Raw genomic sequence first — 27,226 nt, forward strand, 5'->3', positions numbered from 1 at the left:
TTCAGAAAGTCACATAGATGTGTAATTCTACTCTCAGCATCCTCAGCTATTTTTGTTATTGCTGACCTTGACTGTAGTTCCTATTGAACATAAATGATTAACAACGTAGCAAAAGATAGATTTGCTACTTACCATAAAGAAGACACGTTAAGATGCAGACAGGCACAATTAGACACTTACATAGAGCTTTCGGCCACAGACTTCATGAGCAAAAGAGAAACACACATCATTCATACTCACAAGAAAGTACACCTCATGCACGCATGATCCACACCTACAGTATCTTGGGCCAGAATGTTGTTGATATTCTTGTTTCCAGTTTTCATTTTTTGACACACAAAGTACTGCAGTACTAGTTGCCTAAGATGGAGAGAAAAGACAGGAATATAAAAAAAATATACTGTTAAACATCTGCATGTAAGTGATCATATGCCATCCAATGTTTCCAGCACCACACATTGCTTTGTCTCTGTTTCACTTAGTAATTAAGCACTTACTATTGTTTTTTGAGAACTGTATTTTGAGAACCCTTTCCTATATTTGCCTTTTGGTAAGACTATACGTTAATTATATGATATCCTATGATGATGTTCGTAATTTTCTTACCAGAACCTGCACAATAACCTGTCTGGATCATCACCAATTTCCTGATGGCTCATCAGTAGCAAACCTTGTCTGCAAAGAAGGAGACTGGGTGCCTGCAAAACCAGATTGGGTGCAGGTGCCTGACTGTGAACGTAAGTTAAGCACACTGGATTTTTTTTTTTTTTATACATTTGTTGACAGCATATATAAAATGAAAATCAATTTTTTTCCATCATTCATTTTGGTATTGCTCCATTCTCTTTACATGTCAAAACCATTTTAAGCTATTTCCTACTCCAGTTTTTTTCCTAACATCCTTGTTTCTCACTCTGTTACTCCTCATTTTTCTAACATACTTCTTAGCAATTATGGCAGCACTCTACCCCAGACTAAGTCCTCACACTCTGGTAAAATGGATTGCCCTGTTGTACCCTTCTGCTAACTTTTAAAGCCATTCTTGTATTTTCCATTATCACACTTCCTAGGTATTTAATGTTAATGTTTCCCTTGCCTTCTCTGTCTCTTCTGGTTACCACAATAGTATTGCTTTTCTCCATACTGCAATTCATTCCATATATTTTGATTTTGTCATTTAAGATGTGTATTTGTCCTTGTACCTCCTTAATATGGGTTCCCCACACCCCATCATCATTGGAAAACAGCAGTGAATGTCAAGGATATTGGATGGTAGCTTTGTGGATCACTTCTGACATCCTTATTCTACATGGGAGTGACCTGTGCTTTCTTTCAACCACTGGGCACTGTCTTTTGTTCAAGGGCTCTGCAGTCAAATATAGTTAAAAATAGCTAACTCAGCTGAAAATACAGAACAGAATCTGATAGGAATTCAATAAGGCCTTAGAGCTCTGTTGATTTTTAGTGATTTCAGCTGTTTCTCAACACCATTGACACTAACATCCCTATAACTCATCTTTGCAGTGGTGCAAGAATTAAGCTCTGGCAATACTGCTGGATATTTGAATGTGTGTTAAGAATTCCTGCTTTTGCTTCACTACCCTCAAATTCAATTTCTGTTTTGTCCATGACTGTCTGGTACCACTAACAGCCTTAATGTATGATCATAATTTCTCACAAATTGCTGTCTTGACAGCAAAACACATTTCATTCAGCATGTCTTTTTCTATAGCCCTGCAGTTTATTTTGCCCCTACATGCAATAGTCTCAGTTTCCTTAGAAGTTTCTTTGCTGTGACTGCATTCCATGGAGTGTCCTTCTTGTGATAAACTGTTCTAATAGGTACATATCTATCATGTATGTTGTCAGTTATTCTTTTTGTCTTGAGAGACAGTTCTTGCACAAGGCCCACTGCAGAGCTAAATGTTTAATGTTCCGTACTGATATACAACACTACTCCCTCTTTATCTAGTTTGCTGAACATATAAATCCTTGTACATGCTTTAGTTGTCCTTTGTAGTTGGTAGTCATCATTTCTGCAATTGCTTTGTGGTCTTGTCTGTCTTAATTGCATTAATTTTTTTAAATAGTCACCTCTTTCATTACAACACAAATCATCATCAGATGTGACTGCTTTGATTACAAGAGTAACCTGTCTGCTTATCAGCAGATATTTAATTTTTCCCCTGTGACATGTCATGTAAATGTTGTTGATTATTTGACAGTTTACTCTTGTACTGAAGCTGTCAGATCTGAGGATGGTTCACAATGAACTGAAACTGCTCATTTAAAAAAAAAATTAATGCAGTCAAGACAGATAGTAAAAAATATGTTTTAAGACCAGTGAGTGCAGAGTTTCCACAAGGACATTATGTCAATATTTCCATATGTCTCATAATCACTGATACCAGTTTCAGTGTGCATGTTCTCAAAGAACTCAGGCGGCCTATTTGTTGCCATTATATCCAATATGCACTGATCAGCCAGAACATTATCTCCACCGATGTACTATTCGTATAAATCCATTCAGGCAATAACAAGGTCACCTGATGGTGAATGACTGCTAGTCAAATGCATCCATGGTGCACATAGAATCAGTGAGTGTGCTGTCTGTGTGTAGAATGGGGAAGGCATGTGATCTATTTGAGTTTGCCCAAGGGCATATTGTGATGGCCTGGAGGCTCAATACGATCATTTCGGAAACTGCATGACTTGTCGGGTCTTAGTGGAGTGCTGTGGTGACTGTCTTTAACACATGGGGAAACCATGTCCAGACATTGTGGAGCTGGTGGCCACCCCTCATTACAGATGTCATATGTCATAGGCCAGGGCTACTGGTAAAACAGGACAGGTGGTGAACTGTGTTGGAACTAACATCAGACTTTAATTCTGGGCAGAATACAAGTGTGACTGAACACACAGTACACCAAACACTCTTAACAATGGGTCTCAGCAGCTGACAATCAGTGCATGTGCCAGTGTTAACACAATGACATTTGCAGCTATGACTGAAATGGTCACTGGCACTGGATATTGGCACAGTGGCAGAGCCATGGTCTGATGAATCCTGATACCTTCTTCATCAAGCTGATGGGAGGGCACGAATATGTCATGTTCTACCGAACAGCTTCTTGACACCTGCACTGCGGGATGGAGACAACCTAATGATGGCTTCATTAGTCCATGAGGGAACATTCATGTGGGCATCTATGGGTCTGGTGGAGCTTGTGCAAGGCACCATGATGGCCAAGGAGTATCATGCACTGGTTGCAGGCCACATATACCCCTTCATGACAATCATATTTTCCTATGGCAGTGTCATTTTTCAACAAGATAATTTACCAATTTACAAGGCCAGGAGTTTATTGGAGTGGTTTGAGGAAAATAGCTGCAAGTTCCAGTTGATGTCCTGGCTCCCAGCTTACCATATCTGAACTCGATTGAACACATCTGGGGTGTGAGTAAACATGGTGTCAGGGTTCATCACATCCCTCCCCAGAATTCACAAGAGTTAGGTGACTTATGTGTGCAGCTGTGATGTTAACTCCCTCCAGCAACCTACCAAGATATTGCTTCCATGCCACAATGCATCATTGCTGTTATCTGTGCCAAAGGTGGACATACCAACTACGCCCCTGTAACTCTCCTGGCTTCAACCTTCGTTAGTCATTGTCCTCACCCATCTAGCCCTTTTCCTGTTCCCATTCCATCACTACATAGACCCCTATTCCTCCAACATACCCAGTCTTTTGCTTCTCTCTTTTTCTGCCACCCTCTCCCTCACTCCTTCCCCCACCCTCTGTTTAACCTCCTGACTGCACCTAGCTGCCCTACCATCTCTCCACCTCATCCTTGCACACTCCTCAGTAGCACTTCACTGTATGACACCCCTACCCTGCTATCCCTCCCCTGCCCCACCACAGCCTTCTCATTACCTTCACCCAGTTGCCTCTTCCATCATGTGCTGCTGCTGCTGCTCATAGTCTGGCTTCAGCTGCCAGAGAGTGTGGTCACGTGTGTGTGAGTTGCATTTGTGTGTGTGTCATCTATTTTTGACGAAGGCCTTGTTGGCTGAAAGCTTAATTTTGTGACAGTCTTTTTGTTGTGTCTTTCAGTGACTCAGCATCTCCACTGTATGGTGTGTAGTAACTATCCTTTTCATAATATTGTTACATTCCATCCTGGATTTTCCATTGTTTGACTATCAGGTAGGTGGTCATAATCTTCTGGCTGATCATTGTATTTCCATTATGAGTAGACCTACATGCTGTCTGTTCTAGGTAATTTTTGGAGAACACATTTAATCCATCACTTACAAAACTATAATTTTCCCAGTTGACAGTTGGATGATTAAAGTGTCCTCATATGCTTCACATAAAGTAAATAAACAACTCATTAGAATCATCCTTATGAAAATAAAAATTAAGTATATTAAAACTGCAGTGCAGTAAAATACAAATGTAGTAGCTTCATAATACTGTATACTGAATTACAGAAATAACGAAATGTGACAGTATTTGTGATTGGATAAGCGACTGGAGTATCAGTCTTACTGTTAACAATTTTATGACACTACTGCTGGCCATTGGCTGAAGCAGTGTTTTGCTTAGATTTTGGGTCATACCCATAACACCACATCTTTTCATCTGCATCATTTCTGATAAAAGTCAGTTGTGACTCTTCTTTTAAATCTTGGTACACATTAACATGAATGGCACCCTTATACATTGTAAAGTGCACATGAGACAAATTTTGGTCCTATAATGCCACCTTTAAGTCTTCAAACAAAATACTTTAAAATGTACTAAAGGATATTTCAGCCAGTTCCACACCAAATATGAGCATCAGAGGATATTAAACATTTACAAAGAAGGTCAACACTTATTATGGTCAAAGATTTGTTTGATCCATGGGGGAGCATCATAGAGATGCTGAAAAACCAGGACTAGCAGATCTGTGAAGACAGACAACAACTGTCCCACGAAATCTCAAATCTCACCTAAAAAATTTCAACAATCATCATTAAGGGAGGAATCTAGATGTAACTACAAGTGCCTACATGTCACTCCCATACAGACGACGAAGAAATATTAGACTAAGTGAATACACAGAGGCATTTAAGCAATCATTCTTCCTGTGCTCCACTGGAGCACATGACATGTGACACCCTGGTTGGGCATGTGAAGTCATTACTAGTCTGTGACGTAAAGTGAGAGACTTTGTTTCAAGAATGTGGTGGCTGCCCTGGAAATGGAGGACTGTCTTTCAGACACTTGTCCTGGGAGGTATAGCAGATAACTCAGCAGAAATTACACATGCGACAAGGGAGGAAAATAAACTAATTAAGAAAACTGTTGCCTTTGATGGTTTTATTGATGAACTTGCTAAATGGTCAGTGAAAGCAGCTGAAGAAATTGCAACAACAACACATTGCAGAAGTGAAAGGGTGTGTACAGTGCTTCACTGTGATTTTGCTGAGAACTGGTCTGTAATTCTCCCACAAGAAGTACAAAGGGTATCATTGGAGTAATGGACAGGTTTCAATTTTTACAGTAGTGATATATTTTCAAAACAAGGCCACAAGTGTTGCAGTTATAAGCGAAGACACAGGACATGACTCAGCACATGCTTTGCTAGAAATGCACAAAATTCTTTAACTGCAAACAGAGGCAGAAAAGATCATTATTTCTGATGATGCACCTAGTCAATTTAAAAATTGTTACCAGCTGTCTGAGTTGAGTAAGTCACTTGTGCCAACTGACTGGGTATACAGTGCTACTGGTCATAGGAAGGAGCCTTGCAATGGTGTAGGAGGCCTGTTGAAGCACCATGCTGCAAAACATATCCTTGCCAGACCAAATACTGTTGCAATTCACAATGCTGAGGATATTACAAGAGTCATGAAATCTTACACATCCACAGCCCTTATTCTTTTGTCCAAAGAGGAAATCTAAGAATTCCATGAGCAGAAAAAAGAAGAATGGTCCAAACAAAATACTCGTGTGAAAGAAAGGCAGAAGACACATCTTTGGACCTGAAGTGATGGGCGAACTCATATTGCATGCATTTTTAAGAGCAAGAAAGAAGAAATTTCATTTGTTCGGCCTACACCTCAGAAAGAGCAGGATAATATTCATATTCACAATCTAAGAAGGGGGATGTTCATGGCATGTGTGTATGACTGTGACTGGTGAATTGCAGAGATTATAGACACCAGTTATGAGTTAAATGATCTGTAGTGAACTTTATGCTACCACATGGACCAGCTGCTGGATGTAGGTTTCCAGCTGAAGGACAGCATCAGCGCCATCAGTGTTCACTTCCTATTCACAATGTTTTGAAGACTGTAAGTGGTCCAGTTTCTACTGGTCCAACAGGAAGGTATCACTCTATGTCAAAAGAAGATACTGCTGCCGTGGAACACATATTAATTCATTGACTGGCTAATTTCAGAATAAAACAGAGCACACAGAAGTTGTATAAACTGAAACCCTTAAGTCTTTGGACCTTTCACATACATTTTCGAACCATTTAAAATGCTTGAAAAATGAGTCTCTTAGTCATCTTTCAAAACTAAAATTATGTTAATTAATGCTGGGTTTTGATTTTTATGAGCCTGTTATTTTATAATATGGTAATAAAACGGGTTTTATATATGGCAAAAATTTCAATTGTTTATAAAACCATTTCAACATAAAAGTGGAAGCTCTCCTTTTCATGGGATGTAGAACAATATGGTACTACTCTACAGAAAAAAACCATAATTTTATGGACTGGCGTTTTTGAGAAAAAAATACATTAATTTAAAAAAAAATTGAGAACACTGTAGTAAAAGCACTTTGACAAATAGTCCCAAGTGGAGGATTTCTTTGTAATCATAAAGCAATTGTCTTTCAAATAAAAAAAAACCAACAGAATATCTAGAACTGTTCCAGATATACAGCATTTTAAATTTTTTTCCGAAATTTTTCATCTTCAAAATGATATGCATAGTGTCATCTTTTGAGGGCTGTATCTTGGAGCAGAAATTTATTTGGAGAAAAGAAAAAAATACATGTTCCCTACTTAGTGCTTCATTTTAATGTATGCTAAGTCCAATAACATCTGAGATTGTGAAGGTAAGATTTTTTTCATAGCCTGCCTGAATTGATATGGACTATGACTCTAAGAGGTCGAGGGACAGTTAATTATCAATGGCTATCTGACCACTTTTAAAACAAGAAAAATATTTATAAATATATGAGTCAATATTTCTTATTTATATATATACTATATGTCTGAAAGAACAGATACCATCTTAGTATATACCGGGTGATAAAAAAGTCAGTATAAATTTGAAAACTTAATAAACTATGGATAATGTAGATAGAGAGGTAAAAATTGACACACATGCTTTGAATGACATGGGGTTTTATTAGAAACAAAAAAATTAAGTATTGCTGGACGCATGAAAGATCTCTTGTGCGTGTTGTTTGGTGATGATCATTGGCTCAGCTGCCACTTTTGTCATGCTTGGCCTCCCAGATCCCCAGACGTCCGTGCGATTATTGGCTTTGGGATTACCTGAAGTCACAAGTGTATAATGATTGATGGACATCTCTAGAGATGCTGAAAGACTACATCCGATGCCAATGCCTCACCATAACTCTGGACATGCTTTACAATGCTGTTCACAACATTATTCCTCGACTACAGCTATTGTTGAGGAATGATGGTGGACATTTTGAGCATTTCCTGTAAGAACATCATCTTTGCTTTGTCTTACTTTGTTATGCTAATTATTGCTATTCTGATCAGATGAAGCGCCATCTGTTGGAAATGTTTTGAACTTTTGTAATTTTTTTTTGTTTGTAATAAAACCCCATATCATTCCAAGCATGTGTGTCAATTTGTACCTCTCTATCTACATTATTCTGTGATTTATTCAGTTTTCAAATTTATACTGACTTTTTGATCACCTGGTATATATTTAAGGCTCACCAGCCACTTGACCATCTTCTTCTTCCGTGCGAATGCACAAACGGTGCCTGAACACTTACGGTAATCGGCAACACGCTGCGAGTAATGAGTATAATGGGCAGATGCACTACGAATGTAGTGCGGGACAATACATTGAGAATGTGGGTTTCACGGGAGGTGTGCCAGAGATAAATCCCTGCAGTCGCGCCATCCTCTGTGTCCATGGTGGCTCAGATGGATAGAGCGTCTGCCATGTAAGCAGGAGATCTCAGGTTTGAGTCCCGGTTGGGGCACACATTTTCATCTGTCCCCATTGACATATGTCAACTGCTGTAAGCAGCTAAGGGTGTTCATTTCATTGTAATTTCTTATTTAATTGCCACAAGCAGTATGTAAAACTAGAACTAAAAAAACTTAGCCATCTGGAAAGGAATACTAGTTACTTATGAGTGTCATCTCATATGATATTCAACATATCACTTTATAATATACACATCTATTATTAAAAGATTGTGTTGTTTGATTGTGTGTTCAACATTAAATTGTATTCAACATTTTATAACATTCAGTCATCGTATGTGCTATATCTGTGACTAGCCAAATATCAGCACATGGCGTCAAATCCCAGGAGACAACTGGGTGAAGTCACAAGGCGGAAGTGCCACCTATGGAAGAGAACACAATACCAAGCAGTAGTCCAGCTGAAGATCGCTGACTGTTGGCAGACAAGACACAGACTAGCACAAGCATAAAGTAACATGTGTAACAATGGTGTAAGGTTCAAAAGTAAAAAAAACCTTTACCACAATTATGTTAACGTGCCAAGAAGAAAGAGTCTCCAACAGCCTATCACCGTTCAGTAGTGTTCTAACCACTCTGCTGTGAATGCTGTAGTTAATGTGAGCATTAAACGTAATCGAAGTGAGTTGTTTAGAGAAGTTCTATTCCAGTTGTTGCAAGTTGTCATTGCTGATGGTGGTGGTAAGTTAAAAATTGTGCGTAAGAGAGCAAGGGACATAATTTGTAGGCTATACGCTTTTTCAAGTGCGAAACACACACATGCACGTACCGCAACTGTCACTTGAATCGGCAGCAATGCAATCCCCATGCATGCCTTGACATGTGTGGACCACCATTGTTTGTGGATCGGACTATAGTAACTGACAATATCAGATGTGAGTACAGAACTGACTGACCGGTTGCTGGGCAGCCATACTTATAATGTCTGTGAGGAACGCTATTGACCAGCGTATTTATGTGATGTGACAGATGGTGCACTCGTAGTGCTGCAATGATACAGTGCACTCTAACAGCCTTCTAGATCCTTTTCGTCTGGCAGGCATTGATCTTCGAGGGGGCCTCGTACCAGAGTATGCTCAATGCATTACTTTTCCTCTTAAACCATGGTCTTTTTACAGATGTAATTTGCCATTTCATTACTTTCAGTCATTGGACATCTGGAAGGTGTTTATAGTTATTTTTTGGTTCCCTTTCATATGATATTCAATTGTGTGTACAACATCAAACTGTATTCAGTATTACCTTGAGAAAAGAATGCACTGAATATGCTATATTGCTCAGACACTGGGCTCATACTTATTAGGACAGTGGTTCAAATCCCTGTCCAGCCATTCATACATCAAACTGTATTCAGTACTACCTAGAGAAAATAATGCACTGAATATGCTATATTTCTCAGACACTGGACTCATATTTATGAGGACAGTGGTTCAAATCCCTGTCCAGCCATTCAGATGCAGGTTTTCAGTGGTTTCCCCTAAATTCCCAAAGATTATGGCAGGGGGTTTCTTTGACTGGGCACAGCCAATTTTGTCCCTCTTAGATTCCCTGATCTGAGACTGTCTCTGTTTCTAATGATCTTGATGGTGATGAGAAAGTAAGTCCTAGCTCCGTTTCCTTTTTAGAATAAAAGTATTCCATGAGTATGGCTTTTTACTTAGAGTTATAAGTTTGTTAAATATAATGTGATTTTTGATTTAAAAACATATTGTTTCTTTGCAGCGATCTGTGATCCTCCATGCCAGAATGGTGGTAGCTGCCTCACTTTCAATGTCTGTCTTTGCCCCCAAGATTACAGGGGACCACAATGTCAATACTGTAAGTAATCTGTTGCTAGCTGTTTTGTGGACAGGTATTCATTAAGAGAAATAAATTTTAATGTTGCTCAAAACATTGTTCAGTGGGAATAACTGTCAGAGGTCTTTGTTTAGGATGTGATGTATCAATTCTAAATTTGAAGACTCAGTTGCAAACTGTAGTGGTTATGAATTCAAAATTAATAAGCTGAAACTACTCCATGCTGGATGTCAAAAAAGGTTATGAGCTGAGGAATTAAAATGCAAATGGCCATCTGTGGGATATCAAAATGTAAAATGAGCAGGCATAAACACAAATCAATAATTGGATACATAGGGTGGGTGAGGGTGGGGGTGGAATATTAACCATTTTATTTCCCCACATGACAGAGTCAGTGTTATGTGTAAGTATGGTTAGCTGGTGCGATGTCTCCAGCAGAATCTCATTGGGTATCATGTGGCCATTGTTTGACAGCCCGGAGCCTGTATCTTCGTATACTATGTCTTTGAACATAGAACTCTGGGCAGCTTAACTCCTGCCTCCTTCTGCACTTCATGTCTAATTCATGTCAAGGTACAACACCAACTGACAGCCAGTGTGATGGTACAAAGCTTCTTTTTGTTTAGGAAGCAAGAAATTCATTTATAATGATGCATTGCCACTGGTACATAATTATGTGTACAAAGAAAAACTGCTATTCCTTAAATTATATATTAATTTAATCATAATGTTTTCATATTTGGTGCTCTTTCATTGAGTTGGGAATTCAAATTATTTTATGATTAAGGAGAGATATGATTTGATATTCTCCCTCTCTCGTTGCAGTAACATAACTGTATAGCTTACTGTGTGGCTGGGTACATGTAACTTTTTTTGAATGTATGTTTGAGCAACATTAGATTTTGCATATATAAGAAGGAAGCTCTACTATTCATTGTTATCCTATTTTGCTTTGTTGTTTGAAATGGGGCAAATGAATTGGAGAGACTAAGAACTGTATACCATATTGCCATGTGCTGGAACTATAAAAATGGTATGTGTGTATCTGTGTTAATATTAAATATTATTCTTGAGTCATTAACTACTGCTTAAGTTCATGATTTGGCTCAAGCAGTGCACACAAAATATCCAAAATTTACAAATATTATATTCGATAATTAATACTCACAGTAATATACACATTACCAGTTTTGGCCAATTGTACCATTATTTTACAAGTGAATTTTATACTAATTGTCACAAGATGATTAAACAAAATGGAGCAAACTATCAATATTGGTGTATGTTATCAATAAGTTTCTATATGTGTTGATGTTTTGCCCCTGATAGAATGAACACTTTATGACAAATAGTGTAATAATGACACATCAGTGGCCATACCCCACTGAAATTGGTATTCTGTATATTGCCTTGAACAATTGTGATAGAATAAAAACCATTTGCAAATTGTAGTTACTAGAGTGTTGTTTCTCCAGTAGGTAGTATGACATTATTTATGTCCAATGGTAACTTCTGAATCATGCACTTCACATAATGAATTTTATAATCTTGGTCATGACACCTCAGGCTTAGTCTTGGGTCCATTGTAGAGGATTAGTAATGTTCATATTAAAGATGTAACATTTATTTTATACACTGTATATGACCCCTGGCATCAGGAATCTGTCAAGTGACAACTAGTTTTGACTTACAACAACCACTAAAACATTTTTGGCTACATTAAACCAGGTCATAAGTATATCATAATAGAACAATATGTTAAGAAGCAATGTGTGCTGTAGCATATGAGACAAAAGTAGCTGTTTGGAAAATAGTTTGTCCCAAAAATAATAAAGTAATAATAATAATAGTAGTAATAATGTTTATTTCAAATGCTTAAATCGAGGGAGTATTGCTTTTTAGAATGACAGTATTATGAATGGAAGGAAATAAATGAAATAAATACAAATACTAGGACCTATAGAGATGTAAGAATTACTACTAACTGCTCAGTATATGTCACTGATAGCGTGTAATGATTATGGATTTTAGCAAATAGCAGACATATAATACCTACCTCTCTGTTTTCCTTTTTAGTGGCTGATGCCTGTACTCCTCAAAATCTGAAATTCAATGGGCAGTATACGTGTCATCAATCTGGTAACCGATTTGCATGTTCAATATCCTGTCCTCCAGGAGGACGATTCAGTGAACCACCTGCTGAAGAATACATCTGTGACTATGCAACTGGAGCCTTTAGCCCACCCAATATACCACAGTGCCAGTACGGTAAATATCACAGTACTCTCAATTCAAGCTGTAAATCTAACTCAGTTACAGTGTCAAACAGTGTAAAATTCAGGATGGAATACTACAATATGAAACAGGGTGGATTGCTACTCTCCATATAAAGGAGTCATTGAGTGGCTGACAGGCACATTGAAGGAAGATTGAAGACTGCTTGATATCATCAGCTATCAGACCATGTCCTTCATCAGTTGCAGACAAAACACACATATGTTTAAACACGCATAACTCACACACATGACCATTGTCGTCTTTGCGTGCTAAGGCCAAACTACAGAACACCAAAAGTAAAAGAAGATCAAAAATGAAAGAAATGCATTGTAACATGGCCTTGTATTTCTTTTATTTTTGGTGTTCTGTTGTCAAGCCATAGTGCCTGTAGACAAAAAATAGCTCTGAGCACTATGGGACTTAACTTCAGAGGTGCCTGTAGACAACAGAGGCCATATATGTGAGTAATGCGTGTGTAAATGTGTATGTGTTTTGTTTGCAACTGACAAGGACTTTGTCCAAGAGCTAGTAATATCAAGCTATCTTCTTTCAGTGTACCTGTCAGCCATCCAACATGTGATGAGTACAAATCTATTGCATTTCGTTATATATTCGTTACATTGTTTCTTTTGATGAATGTTCCATTCTTGTCTGACTCTTGCATTTAATTGGCACTCATTTGTGTATTGTTGTAAATTTAATAATTTATATAACTTACAGATTCTCTAGTGGAAATGCTTCCATCTGAATTCCTGGAGTCCCATTCCCAGATTTTTAGTAACAAGACCACTTTTTTGGGTACAATACCACATGAATGGAGTCCCCTTGATTTCAACAGCAGGACACCAGCCGTAATTTTCCATAACCCACTACCAGGAGACTGTTTCACTTGGTCAGGAAGCCATTTTAAGACATTTGATGGAAAAATTATAAGGTCTGTTGTTATATTATTATAATTATATTCTTCTTAAGATAGCCAATGGTCTGATTTTTCCCAAACCGTATTTATTTTGCTTGAATCTAGACTGTGAGCTATTAATGATATTTGTTAGCATAAAACTACTTAATATTGAATGTTAAACAGTGTTTATTACTAAGTAATAATAAAATTTCAGGCAAAAGAATATTGTCTGAATTCATACTTCTAAAATAAAACAAACCTCAAAGTCAGAAAGTGAGATGATATACAACCTTTAGCAACCTCTTTTATGAATGGTCAGTATGTTCCATTTAACTTATTCCTGTTTGTCATCCTGCATCCATTGTTCCTCAATTTGGTCCTCCTAGTATGGACAATTCAAAGTATAAAGAAAAGAATATATATAAGAAGAATTGACCCATACATACAGTACACACGGTCAGGTTACAATTACTCCTTGCTCAGCTGAAGAAATTAAGAGTGTAATTAACCCCCAAAATCTTGAACTCTCATTTAGTTGACAATATCTCAGATAAAGTACTAAAATCGTATTATATATAGGGTGTGTGATTGTGTGTTTTGTTCATTGTGCCTGTCTGCCGGCGCTTTCCCGCTTGGTAAGTCTTGGAATCTTTGTTTTTAATATATTTTTCCCATGTGGAAGTTTCTTTCTATTTTATTTACATCATCATTAATTTGAACCCAACAATTACGTTTGTTATTGTCTCTGTTGCATTTCGAAATCTTCTCTATCATCTTACTTTCTCTTTTCGTTTGTACAGGTAGTTTCACTTTGTATTCATCTTCCCTTTTTCCGTAATCTACCATACATTTTATCCTGCCTAATTATATTCAATAATACGTAATTTACTTCCAAACCATAACCTAAAAATTTTTAACGCTTTCCACATAACCGCTGCTATAAAATCCGCTGTTCCAAGTTTACAAACATTTCGTGTAAATTCGTGAATACTATTTCACAGCTTCAGTTCCTTTCACCCATTAAACAACCATCTCAGTTATTTCCAACAACTTTCGTTTTATTTCCATTCCTGTTTTTCCAACATAACCGATCATTTTTTAGCAGCTTCCCACAGGTTTACACGTTATTATTTCTTCATCAAACAATTGTTAGCCTCATTCTCATAACCTGCCAGTACACAACCAGTCCTTTGAATACATTTATACACATATTTTTCGAGATTTTTATTCGAAAATTTTTTTCGAATTTTATTTTATCGGAAATTTTCTTGAATTTCCCCACCCTTTAATGTGATCTGGAGACAACATAACTACCTAACCTGTGCACCCATTGTTGTTCACCAACCTAAGTTCAACACAGGATCAACATAGCTCATCTCAAACCAACACTTTTTCGACTTTTTTCACACCTTTATCTCTCTTTTTAAATTTCTATTTACTTTCACTTTAACCGACTCTTTGCCTTTAAATATGTCTGCTTGTGTCTGTGTATGTGCGGATGGATATGTGTGTGTGTGTGTGTGTGTGTGTGTGTGTACACCTGTCCTTTTTCCCCCCTAAGGGAAGTCTTTCCGCTCCCGGGATTGGAATGACTCCTTACCCTCTCCCTTAAAACCCACATCCTTTCGTCTTTCCCTCTCCCTCCTGAAGAAGCAACCATCGGTTGCGAAAGCTAGTAATTCTGTGTGTGTGTTTGTGTGTTTTGTTCATGTGCCTGTCTGCCGGCGCTTTCCCGCTTGGTAAGTCTTGGAATCTTTGTTTTTAATATATATATAAAGAGACTTCCACATGGGAAAAATATATATGGATGGATGGATATGTGTGTGTGTGTGTGTGTGTGTGTGTGTGTGTGTGTGTGTGCGAGTATATACCTATCCTTTTTTCCCCCTAAGGTAAGTCTTTCTGCTCCCGGGACTGGAATGGCTCCTTACCCTCTCCCTTAAAACCCACATCCTTTCGTCTTTTCCTCTCTTTCCCTCTTTCCTGAAGAAGCAACCGTTGGATGCGAAAGCTAGAAATTTTGTGTGTGTTTATGTGTTATTTTATTGTGCCTGCCTACTGGCGCTTTCCCGCTTGGTAAGTCTTCGAATCTTTGTTTTTAATATATATATTGCAAATCACATATGCAACACATCACTAACACAGGGACTATTTCCAGACAAACTGACATATGGTAGTGTCAGACACCTTTACAAGAAAGATGGTGTGACAGATTAATAATTACTGAACAATCTCACCACTTACCTGGAATGTTCTGGGAAAAATTATGTGCACAAGAACCATAAGACAAGTCTTTTGTGAATTGTGTTTTATTCATCTCATGGCATACATTTGCAATCCGTTTGGTTTGCATACAGGAGACATGTCAAAAATTTATAAAACAGTTACAATGATTTTTACATTAATAAATAATAGCACTATCATAAATAACAACACTATAAGGATATTTCTTGAAATGTGAAATGCATTGCATCCAGCACAAATTTCCAGTTTGTCCCACACAAATTCTTCCACTGAGTAATCAACACTTCAGTGTCAGTACCTCATATAGCTTTCTTTTAAGTGAACCTAAATTCATCTGCATCATCTTGTTCCCTTTTAATTTATTACAAATTTTCATTCCCATGTATTGAGGTCCTTGGGCATACAATCTGAGGTGGTGGGTGGGGAGCATAATATTTCATTTGTTTCTAGTATCATGTGAATGGACAAAATGGTTTCCCTCAAATAATTCGTGTCTGGCATACAAAAATATAATAATCTCATATATGTATAAGGGTGGCAGAGTTACTATTTTAAGTTTTCTAAATAATGGTCTACATGGTTCTTTGTCATTTGCAGTGCATATATTTTGAATGATTTTTTTCTCTCAAAATAAAATGGTCAGTGCACAAGAACCATAACACCTGTCTCTCAAAATAAGATAGTCAGTCTCAATGTGAATTTCAAAATGATATCTACACAGAAAATGTGATTTTTCAGTTCACAAATTGTGTTATACAAAATTTTAACAATAAAATATTGCTATCTGGTCTCTTTTGTGATTTGTCAAAAGCATTTTATTGTGAAGTTCACAGTATTCTCCTATAAAAGCTAAAATGCTGTGATATTAGAGATCTTGCTGATATCTAGTTTTCATCCTCTGTAACAAAAAGGGTGCAGCTTGTTGCCTTGTTGCATTATAAAACTCAGGGAATGTGCTTTATCTGAAAACTACCTTGAGCAGTTGAACAGAGAACCGACTCGTGGCGATTACATATTAGACCTTCTGGTGACAAACAGACCCGAACTATTTGAAACAGTTAATGCAGAACAGGGAATCAGCAATCATAAAGCTGTTACTGCATTGATGATTTCAGCTGTAAATAGAAATATTAAAAAGGATAGAAAGATTTTTCTGTTTAGCAAAAGTGACAAAAAGCAGATTACAGAGTACCTGATGGCTCAACACAAAAGTTTTGTCTCAAGTACAGATAGTGTTGAGGATCAGTGGACAAAGTTCAAAACCATCGTACAATATGCGTTAGATGAGTATGTGCCAAGCAAGATCGTAAGAGATGGAAGAGAGCTGCCGTGGTACAACAACCAAGTTAGAAAACTGCTGCAGAAGCAAAGGGAACTTCACAGCGAGCATAAACATAGCCAAAGCCTTGCAGACAAACAAAAATTACGCAAAGCGAAATGTAGTGTGAGGAGGACTGTGTGAGAGGCGTCCAATGAATTTGAAAGTAAAGTTCTATGTACTGACTTGGCAGAAAATCCTAAGAAAGTTTGGTCTTATGTCAAAGTGGTAGGTGGATCAAAACAAAATGTCCAGACACTCTGTGACCAAAATGGTACTGAAACAGAGGATGACAGACTAAAGGCCAAAATACTAAATGTCTTTTTCCAAAGCTGTTTCACAGAGGAAGTCTGCACTGTAATTCCTTCTCCAGATTGTCACACAGATGACAAAATGGTAGATATCGAAATAGACGACAGAGGGATAGAGAAAAAATTAAAATCACTCAAAAGAGGAAAGGCCATTGGACCTGATGGGATACCAGTTCGATTTTACACACAGTACACGAAGAAACTTGCCCCCCTTCTTGCAGCGGTTTACCGTAAGTCTCTAGAAGAGCGTAGCGTTCCTAAGGATTAGAAAAGGGCACAGGTCATCCCCGTTTTCAAGAAGGGACATCCAACAGATGTGCAGAACTATAGACCTATATCTCTAACGTCGATCAGTTGTAGAATTTTGGAACACGTATTATGTTCGAGTATAATGACTTTTCTGGAGACTAGAAATCTACTCTGCAGGAATCAGCATGGGTTTCAAAAAAGACTGTCGTGTGAAACCCAGCTCACGCTATTCGTCCACGAGACTCAGAGGTTCATAGACATGGGTTCATAGGTAGATGCCATGTTTCTTGACTTCCACAAGGCATTCGATACAGTTCCCCACAGTTGTTTAATGAAAAAAGTAAGAGCATATAGATTATCAGACTAACTGTGTGATTGGATTGAAGAGTTCCTAGATAGCAGAACGTAGCATGTCATTCTCAATGGAGAGAAGTCTTCCGAATTAAGAGTGATTTCAGGTTTTGCTGCAGGGGAGTGTCATAGGACCGTTGCTATTCACAATATACATAAATGACCTGGTGGATGACATCGGAAGTTCACTGAGGCTTTTTGCAGATGAAGCTGTGGTGTATAGAGAGGTTGTAACAATGGAAAATTGTACTGAAATGCAGGAGGATCTGCAGCGAATTGACGCATGGTGCAGGGAATGGCAATTGATTCTCAATGTAGGCAAGTGTAATGTGCTGCAAATACATAGAAAGATAGATCCCTTATCATTTAGCTAAAAAATAGCAAGTCAGCAACTGGAAGCAGTTAATTCCACAAATTATCTGGGAGTACGCATTAGGAGTGATTTAAAATGGAATGATCATATAAAGTTGATCGTCGGTAAAGCAGATGCCAGACTGTGATTCATTGGAAGAATCCTAAGCAAATGCAATCCAAAAGCAAAGGAAGTGGGTTACAGTACGCTTGTTCGCCCACTGCTTGAATACTGCTCAGCAGTGTGGGATCCATACCAGATAGGTTTGATAGAAGAGATAGAGAAGATCCAATGGAGAGCAGCGCACTTCGTCACAGGATCATTCAGTAATTGCGAAAGCATTATGGAGATGGTAGATAAACTCCAGTGGAAGTCTCTGCAGATGAGACGCTCAGTAGCTCATTATGGGCTTTTGTTAAAGTTCCGAGAACAAACCTTCACCGAAGAGTCAAGCAGTATATCACTCCCTCCTACGTATATCTCGTGAAGAGACCATGAGGATAAAATCAGGGAGATTAGAGCCCACACAGAAGCATACCGACAATCCTTCTTTCCACGAACAATACGAGACTGGAATAGAAGGGAGAACCAATAGAGGTACTCAGGGTACCCTCCGTCACACACCGTCAGGTGGCTTGCGGAGTATGGATGTAGATGTAGATGTAGATGTAGATGTAGATGTAGATGTAGATGTAGATGTAGATGTAGATGTAGATTCACAATGAAACAGTATCTTCAGAAAGGGTAATTATCACTACAGGTGTACAACAGGAATCAATATATCAATACTGGACCCAGTCTTGTTGTTATTATACCCTTAAAAAGAAAAAGAGGAAGAATAGTATGCATCATGATGGAATTATTTGAATGGGATGGAAATTGGTAGGTGTGATGTACATATATAGCCAAACAAACAAATTCAGAAAAAATTGAATGATTTATTCAAGAGAAAGAGCTTTACAAACTGAGCAAGTCAATAACACATTGGTCCGCCTCTGGCCCTTATGCAAACAGTTATGGAACTTGGCATTGATTGACAGAGTTGTTGGTTGTCCACCTGAGGTATAATGTGCCAAATTCTGTCCAATTGCTACCTTTGATCGTCAAAATCCTGAGCTGGTTGGAGTTCCCTGCCCACAATGCTCCAAATATTCTCAGTTGGGGAGAGATCCAGCAACCTTACTGCCCAAGGTAAGGTTTGGCAAGCAAGAAGACAGTAGAAACTCTTGCTGTTTGTGAGTGGGCATCATCTCACTGAAATGCAAGCCTAGGATGGCTTCCCATGAAGGCAACAAAATGGAGTATAGAACATCAGCAACGCACCATAGTGCTATAAGGGTCCTGCAGATTACAACTAAATGGGTCTTGCTATGAAATCAAGTGACACTCCAGACCATCACTCCTGGTGGACAACAGTCAGATTGGTACACCACTGCTGTCTGGGGCATTTCCAGACACGTTTTCTCTGGGCATCAGGGCTCAGTTCAAAGTGGGACTCATCACTGAAGACAATCCTATCCCAGTCAGTGATATTCCAAGCTATATGTGCTTGACACCACTGCAGATGAGCCCTTTGGTGTACAGAGAACAATGATTTTTGGCACAATGAGTGCTATGGGGAACACCCCATTTCAGCGAGACTCCTATTAATGCTCCTTGTAATCACTGAAACACCAGTTGCATGTTGGATCATTGATATGATGAGTCCGGGGCACTGAATGCCTTTCTTATGATTGCTCGATCCTCTCTTTTCTCTAGGTTGACTCTTTGTTTCTTGATGCTGTGTTCAGCCGTGGTTCACCCATTCCTACCAACATCATCAAATAACACCACTGTACTTATTCAAATGTTGAGCAATTCACCGATTGCTCCAACTGACTTCTTCAAGCCCAACTACACATTCTCTCTCAAATGCTGACGTCTGGGTATATTGTTCATGTGCCTGTCTGTGAGGTATAGTTACTGTCCTACTGAGTATACAGAATGAAATTTGCAAATACTTTATGCCCTGGCATTGATGTGTCCCCTGTTTGCTACCCTTGTCAGCTGCTCAGTGAAATTGTGCAGCAGTGTCACATATTCATTGATCACCCACCAAAGTTTATAGTTTTGCATTTTCTGTTGATATCTGTGTAAATATAAATTTTTGATAAATTTTCATTCCCTCTCTCTTCTCTCTCTCTCTTCTCTCTCTCTCTCTCTCTCTCTCTCTCTCTCTCTCTCACTCACTCACTCACTCAATTTCTTTTTTTCCTTAGAGTGTATGTAAATGATTGTAAATGATCTCCCATCATATCTTCAAGAAGCAGAAATAGCTCTTTGCTGATGATGTAAGCACTATAATCAAGTCTAATGGGGTTATTTAAACACTTGAAAATGTAAATCATACTTTCTTGAAAATTGGTAACTGACACTCTGCAAATGGACTATCACTAATTTAGATGAGACACGGTATGTTCAGTTCAGTACTGTACAAACCCTTACTACTTCATTAGAAATAATGCATGAGGGTAAACTAAGAAATGAATCATAATATTCTAAATTTTTAGGTGTTTGTATTGATAAGAACTGGATGTCACATCTTCTCAAATTTCTTAGCTCTGCAATTTGTATTTTATAGATAATATTAAATTTTTGAGATGAAAAAGAAACCATTTCTCCATTGGCCTTTATCTGTTCTTGGAACCTCCTGCTGTCTCCTTTGCCCAGCTTGTGTTGTGAGTTTGATATCTTCTCATGACATGTCAAACACCATTGGAGTCTTATGTTCTTGACTTTCTTGAATACCTCAACAGCTTAAACTTCTTCAGATTTCATCACTTGAAATGCTTTCCATTCCAGTGACTGTGCATGCCAATCTCAGCATTTTCATCTAGGGTACATCTAGTCTCTTGCACTTCATTTTAGTAACTATCCCCATACATGCATTCTATAGCAATGTGACCTCATTGCTGTCTTCTAGGCTCTTATTTTGGCTCTGATGTTTATGTTTCAGTCACAGTCAGTACCAGCATTATTTTCCATTTTCTCCACCCAGTTTTCTCCCTGTAGTCTGTAATAGGATCAAGGCTTCCATTACTTACCATCATTGATCAAAGGTGCTGAAACTCTCTTTAAACTCACCTCATTCATTTAGGCTGTTTCATTTCTTCTCTTCCCAGGCATTGATCATCAATTTTAATTTTCCCAATTTTAAGCCCTTTGTCTTCCAGTGCTAGTCTTCACACATCCAACTCATGTTCTGTGACATCCTTTGTGATACCTTACATAATAATATCATCTGTAAAGAATATGTACCATGGGGCTTGGTCTCTGATTTTCTTTAATGGAACACACATTAGAAAGTCAAATGTTTAAGACCTAATTTCATACCATGACAAACACAGACTGCTATCCATTTTGCTAAATCTAAAATGCTGTGTACCCTTGTATTTGCATTTTAATATATGTTTTGTACATATGAGCAGAAAACTGTAAGCAGAATTATCAGAGAAAGCAATACAAAACTTCACACATGAAGAGCCAGCTGAGCTACACAAAAAATTATCCTATTGAAATATTCTGTGACTTTGCCAAAACCTTTGATTATGTGGATCACAAAATTTTATGTGGCAGTCTCTTGCACAGATGAGTTCCAGAAGTAGATATTAAAATAATAATAATAATAATAATAATAATAATAATAATAATGGCGTGTGACGAGGGCCTCCCGTCGGGTAGACCGCTTGCCTTGTGCAAGTCTTTCGATTTGACACCACTTCGGCTACTTGCGCATCTATGGGGATCTACTGATGATGATTAGGACAACACAACACCCAGTCCCTGAGCGGAGAAAATCTCTGACCCAGCCGGGAATCAAACGCGGGCCCTTAGGATTGACAGTCTGTCACGCTGACCACTCAGCTACCAGGGGCGGACAGTAGATATTAATGGTCGTAGGCTAAATGAAGCACAGTGTGTAAAATTCCTTGAGGTCCTGCTGGGTAACAAGTTAAAATGGAGTTACAAAGGAACAACCCTCACACAGCAGTGTCGGCAAAGCATAAGGCTTTCAGAGCTAATTTAAGGTGGGTAAGCAAACAGAAGTCTGTTGACACCAAATCTGGAGAACAAAGAGGGTACTGAAGAACAGTCATCTTGCACTGAGTGAGAAAGTTGAGTCCCTAGTTGTTGCAGATATCCAACAACACGTGACCATGGTGCTTTGAGCCATACCACAGGTTTTTTCCCACAGTTTCAAACAGCCTTACAACTGATGTCAAGTGTTGTAGCTAATGGTGACTACTTGGAAGGTCAGTTTCCTTTACATTCTGAGACCATTCACCAAACTCTCCAGACACACCTTGTTTATCTGAAGATACTTTATGAATAAGGAATTTTTATTTGAGATGGCTATTAATGTTACTCTTTGGGTTAATGGTCCATTGATTGTCTTTTAATACTCTTTTCTTAATAACTTTTATTTTTATTTTTCTGACCTATTTCATTTGTGTTTTTGTAAAGTATTTGTGAAGTATAATATTTATTGGTTCAATACTGTTACACTAGTATCAACTACTGTAACAGTGAAAATGTTTACAGTGAATATGGCAATAACAACTTTATTTTGCTTTATTATTGTGTAAAATAAGCTAAATTCTTTTCATATGGTTCTTAATGATTTCAGATAAATGCCTAATTTTTGAAATCATATTCTCAAAACACTGGAAATACGGCCTTTGTTTAGCAGGCCCACACTGATACGTTGTTCAGCCAGTTAATATATGTTGCAATTAGCTGCAAATCATTATACAAATCCTGTGATTGACAGAGCAACTAATGCACTTGTGAAATTTCATTTCTGTATGGCATACTTTTATTCACAAAACCGTGAGCTTAGTTATTCAGATTGATAAGTTACTGTGTGCAATGTAATGACTAATAAAAAGTGATTTTCATACCCTCTCTTTGGCATTAGGCGGATAATGTGAGGAAGCAGACCAATTAAAACAATCTAACAAAGTTGTTGTACTGAACTAGTGGAAGTGTTTGTTTTCCCAGATTAATATGTAGTCTAATTCTTCAACAAAACACATAACTTTTCAATGTTCAATCTCTTAATAAAATATGTAACTGTAATTACACTTTGTTATTTCCACAGCTTCCAAGGAGACTGTGTGTATACTTTGGCACAAGACAAAGTAGACAGTACTTTTAGTGTCTTAATAGACAGGCAAAATGGACGCCACATCAGAGTATTTGCTCAAGAGAAAGAATATGTGCTGTATTTAAATGGTGAGTGATTTACAAGCATGTTAAAACTGTTAAGTCACTGCTGACATGTGACAGAAAAGAAATAAGAGGAAAAAGGTGTAAACATTTATCCCACTACCGTTAGATACAAAACTAAATTTTCTTAGTGATCAGTGTTTAAGTTTTCATCACGCATTGTATTTTATTAGGATATGTTATTACAAATTTACAATATACATGTTTTATTTCTTATTTGGGTATGTTACTAGTTTTATCTTTGAACTGAATTTACCTTCTTGACACTTAAGGATACAATTATTAAAAATATTTTTTTTGGTAGATGATCTTTTCTGCTTAGAAGATGTAGCAAGCTCTGAAAAGAGAGATTTTTATTTATTTATTTATATGTTTACACATCAAGTTCCATAGGATCAAATTGGGGAGCAAATTTCCAAGGTCATGAAATGTGTCAGTACATGAATTTACAATGTAAAAGTAATAACAGATAAAAAAATGTTTATGAACCCAAAAAAAGTCAAGCCATAAGTTTAAGTAAACACAATCAACAATATAACAAGAATCAGCTTTATTTTTCAAGGAACTCCTCACCAGAATAGAAGGAGTGACCCATGAGGAAACTCTTCAGTTTCGATTTGAAAGCATATGGTTTACTGCAAAGACGTTTGAATTCTTGTGGTAGCTTATTGAAAATGGATGCAGCAGTATACTGCACACCTTTCTGCACAAGATTTAAGGAAGACCGATCCAAATGCAGATTTGATTTCTGCTGAGTATTAACTGAGTTAAAGCTGTTTATTTTTGGGAATAAGCTAAATTTTTTAACAATAAATGACAGTAAGGAACTGAGAGGCAAATGTCAAAATACCCAGACAAGTGAATAGGGGTCGCCAAGAGGTTCGTAAACTTACACCCCTTATTGCCTGAACCACCCATTTCTGAGCCAAAAATATCCTTTCAGAATGGGAAGAGTTAGCCCAAAATATATTACTATATGACATAAGCAAATGAACATAAGCAAAGTAGACTAATTTTTGTGTTGGATGATCACTTACTTCAGATACCACTTGAATAGTAAAAATGGCAGCATTAAGTCTATGAACAAGATTATGAATTTGGGCATTCCATGACAGTGTACTATCTATCTGAACACATAAAAATTTGAATTGTTCAGTTCCACTAATCATGTGCCCATTCTATGAAATTAAAAAGTTGGGTTGTGTTGAATTGTGTGTTAGAAACTGTAAAAATTGAGTCTTACTGTGATTTAGCATTTGTTTATTTTCTACAAGCGATGAACTTACCGGCCTATTTGAAACCGAGCCAATGTTTCACACAACATCCTTTACTACCATGCTAGTGTCATCAGCAAACAGAAACCCTTAATACTAGAGGACATATCATAAGGAACAGGAGTGGCCCCAACACTGATCCATGGGGCATCCCCTATTTGACCATACCCACTCAGACCCCACAAAACAGCCATTATCAACACTGTGAATAATGAATGACCTTTTTCTGTCTGTTGCTAAAGTAAGACATGAACCAATTGTGAGATACTCCCCATATTCTGTAATGGTCCAACTTCTGGAGCAATATTTTGTGATTAACACAATCAAACCCCTTAGCTAAATAAAAAAACCTAGTGTTCAAAAACCTTTTGTTTAACTCATCCAGTACCTCACAGAGGAAAGAGAATATACCATTTTAAGTTGTTAAATGACTTCTAAAGCTGAACTAAACATTTGATAGAAAATCGTTTGATACCAAATGATCAATTATCCTTACGTATACAGCCTTTTCCATAACTTTAGCAAACACTGATTGCATAGAAATAGGTCTAAAATTGTCTACATTATCCTTTTCTCCCTTTTATAAAGCGGCTTTGCTACTGAGTACTTTAAACATTCAGGAAATGGGCCATTCCTAAAGGAAAAATTACAAATATGGCTAAATACAGAGCCAACGTGCAGCACAATACTTTAATATTCTGCTGGGCAATCCATCACGTCCATGAGAGTCTTTAGTCTTCAGTGATTTAATTATTGACTCAATCTCCTCCTTGTATGTATCACACAGGAGTATTTCAGACATCAATCTCAGAAGGACATTTGCTAAGAGAGTTAATTATTGACTCAATCTCCTCCTTGTATGTATCACACAGGAGTATTTCAGACATCAATCTCAGAAGGACATTTGCTAAGAGAGTTATGTTTCCCTGTAGAAACTAAATATTTATTTAATTCACCAGCATTGCTCAGAAAATGATTGTTAAATACTGTGCATATATCTGATTTATTAGTAACAGAAATATTTTTACTACTAACTGACTTTATGTCATTGACCTTGCACTGCTGACCAGACAGTCCCTTCACAACTGACCATATGGTTTTAATTTTATCCTGTGAATTAGCTATTCTATTTGCATACCTCATACTCTTTGCCTTCCTAATTTTTAAGCACCTTACCGTACTGTTTGTAATGGGCTATAGTAGCTTGATTGTGACTACTTTCTAACATTTTGATATAATTCTCATTTTGTTGTGCATGATATCCTTATCCCACTAGTCTGCCACACAGGTTGGCTTTTACTGCTAGTACTCCGTTTAGAATGTTCTCTCAAAGAACATGAGAAATGTGTTAAGGAAATGATTATAACTGTCATCTATGTTATTGACACTATAAACATCCTGCTACTCTTGTTCCTTGACGAGGTTTAAAAAACTCTCTATTGCTGTTGGATTGACTTTCCTACGTAGTTTGTAATTGTATGTGACATTCGTTTGAGCACAAATGCCTTTTAGTGTCAAAATTTGTGCATCATCTTCTGAAAGGCCATTCACCCTTTTACTAACAGAGTGCCCATCTAGTAATGAAGAATGAATACAAATATTGTCTATGGCGTCCTACCGTTCCCCTGCGCCCTAGCTGAAAAAGTCACAGTCTGCACCAGATTGTATGAGTTTAGGAGATCTACTAACATCCTTTTTCTTGCACCATCATGTACAAAATTAATATTGAAGTCACCTCATATAACTAATATCTGGTACTTCCTACAAAATGAGTCAAGAACCCTCTCTAGCTTGAGCAGAAATGGTCTGTTGTCAGAGTTAGGGGAGCTATAAACAACAACAATTAGAAGTTTAGCTTCACTAAATTCAACTGCCCCTGCACAACATGCAAATATCTGTTCAGTGCAATGCCGTGATATGTCTATGGACTCAAGTGGAATACTTTCTTTATGTACATGGCCACTGGCCCACCCCGCAAGAATCTCCTTGAAAAACAGCCAGTTAATCAGTAATATGGTAAAGAAAGCTTCTGAATAGTCAAATTATTTAAGTGGTGCTCCGATATACCAATAATTTCAGAGTCAACATCTACAAGCAGATCACTAACTTTATCTCTAATACCTCCTATATTTTGATGAAATATGCTAATTCCTTCTCTCTTGGAAACATGATGTCCTCGGAAGGTGAGCACTTTGTTAGAGAGACTTCCTTTAAGTGGGTATGCCTATCAACTGACTTAAAAAAAAAAAAAAAAGTGCAGCTCTAACACCAACTACTGCAGGAACTTTTCCATGAGTGATCACACCACCACCCACTACACTGTCTCCTATAAGCTTTGCCAGCCTCTCCCCATACCTATTGAGATGCAGGCCATGCCTAGTGAAACCAAATCTATTGATAGACTCAACTGGCACCACTGGCAATGTGACACATGCCCTCTGCCATCAATGTTTTCTCCGCCCCCATGTTAATGCACCTAAGAGTTGCATCCAGATGAGGCTGATGTTGATGCTGAAACAGTTGCACGAAATTAACATTAGTGCCACCAGTTTCAGTAGCTATCTTTACCACGTTAACACCTACATCATATTCACCATCCCTAGAAAGACTATTCCCTGCTCCACC

General features: G+C 37.7%; 1 protein-coding gene across 1 annotated transcript in view; it reads left to right on the forward strand.

Moving 5' to 3' along the window:
* Positions 1-27,226, forward strand: part of LOC126356178 (hemocytin) — a 438,196-nt gene that overhangs the window by 46,131 nt on the left and 364,839 nt on the right. Inside the window, exons 6-10 of the mRNA XM_050006942.1 lie at positions 610-737; positions 9,982-10,077; positions 12,133-12,324; positions 13,054-13,267; positions 23,200-23,333. Of these exons, the coding sequence (XP_049862899.1) occupies positions 610-737; positions 9,982-10,077; positions 12,133-12,324; positions 13,054-13,267; positions 23,200-23,333 (764 nt within the window). The remainder of the gene's footprint in view (positions 1-609; positions 738-9,981; positions 10,078-12,132; positions 12,325-13,053; positions 13,268-23,199; positions 23,334-27,226) is intronic.

This window comes from Schistocerca gregaria, chromosome 3, assembly GCF_023897955.1.
Source record: "Schistocerca gregaria isolate iqSchGreg1 chromosome 3, iqSchGreg1.2, whole genome shotgun sequence".
In the NCBI taxonomy this organism is placed as follows: domain Eukaryota; kingdom Metazoa; phylum Arthropoda; class Insecta; order Orthoptera; family Acrididae; genus Schistocerca; species Schistocerca gregaria.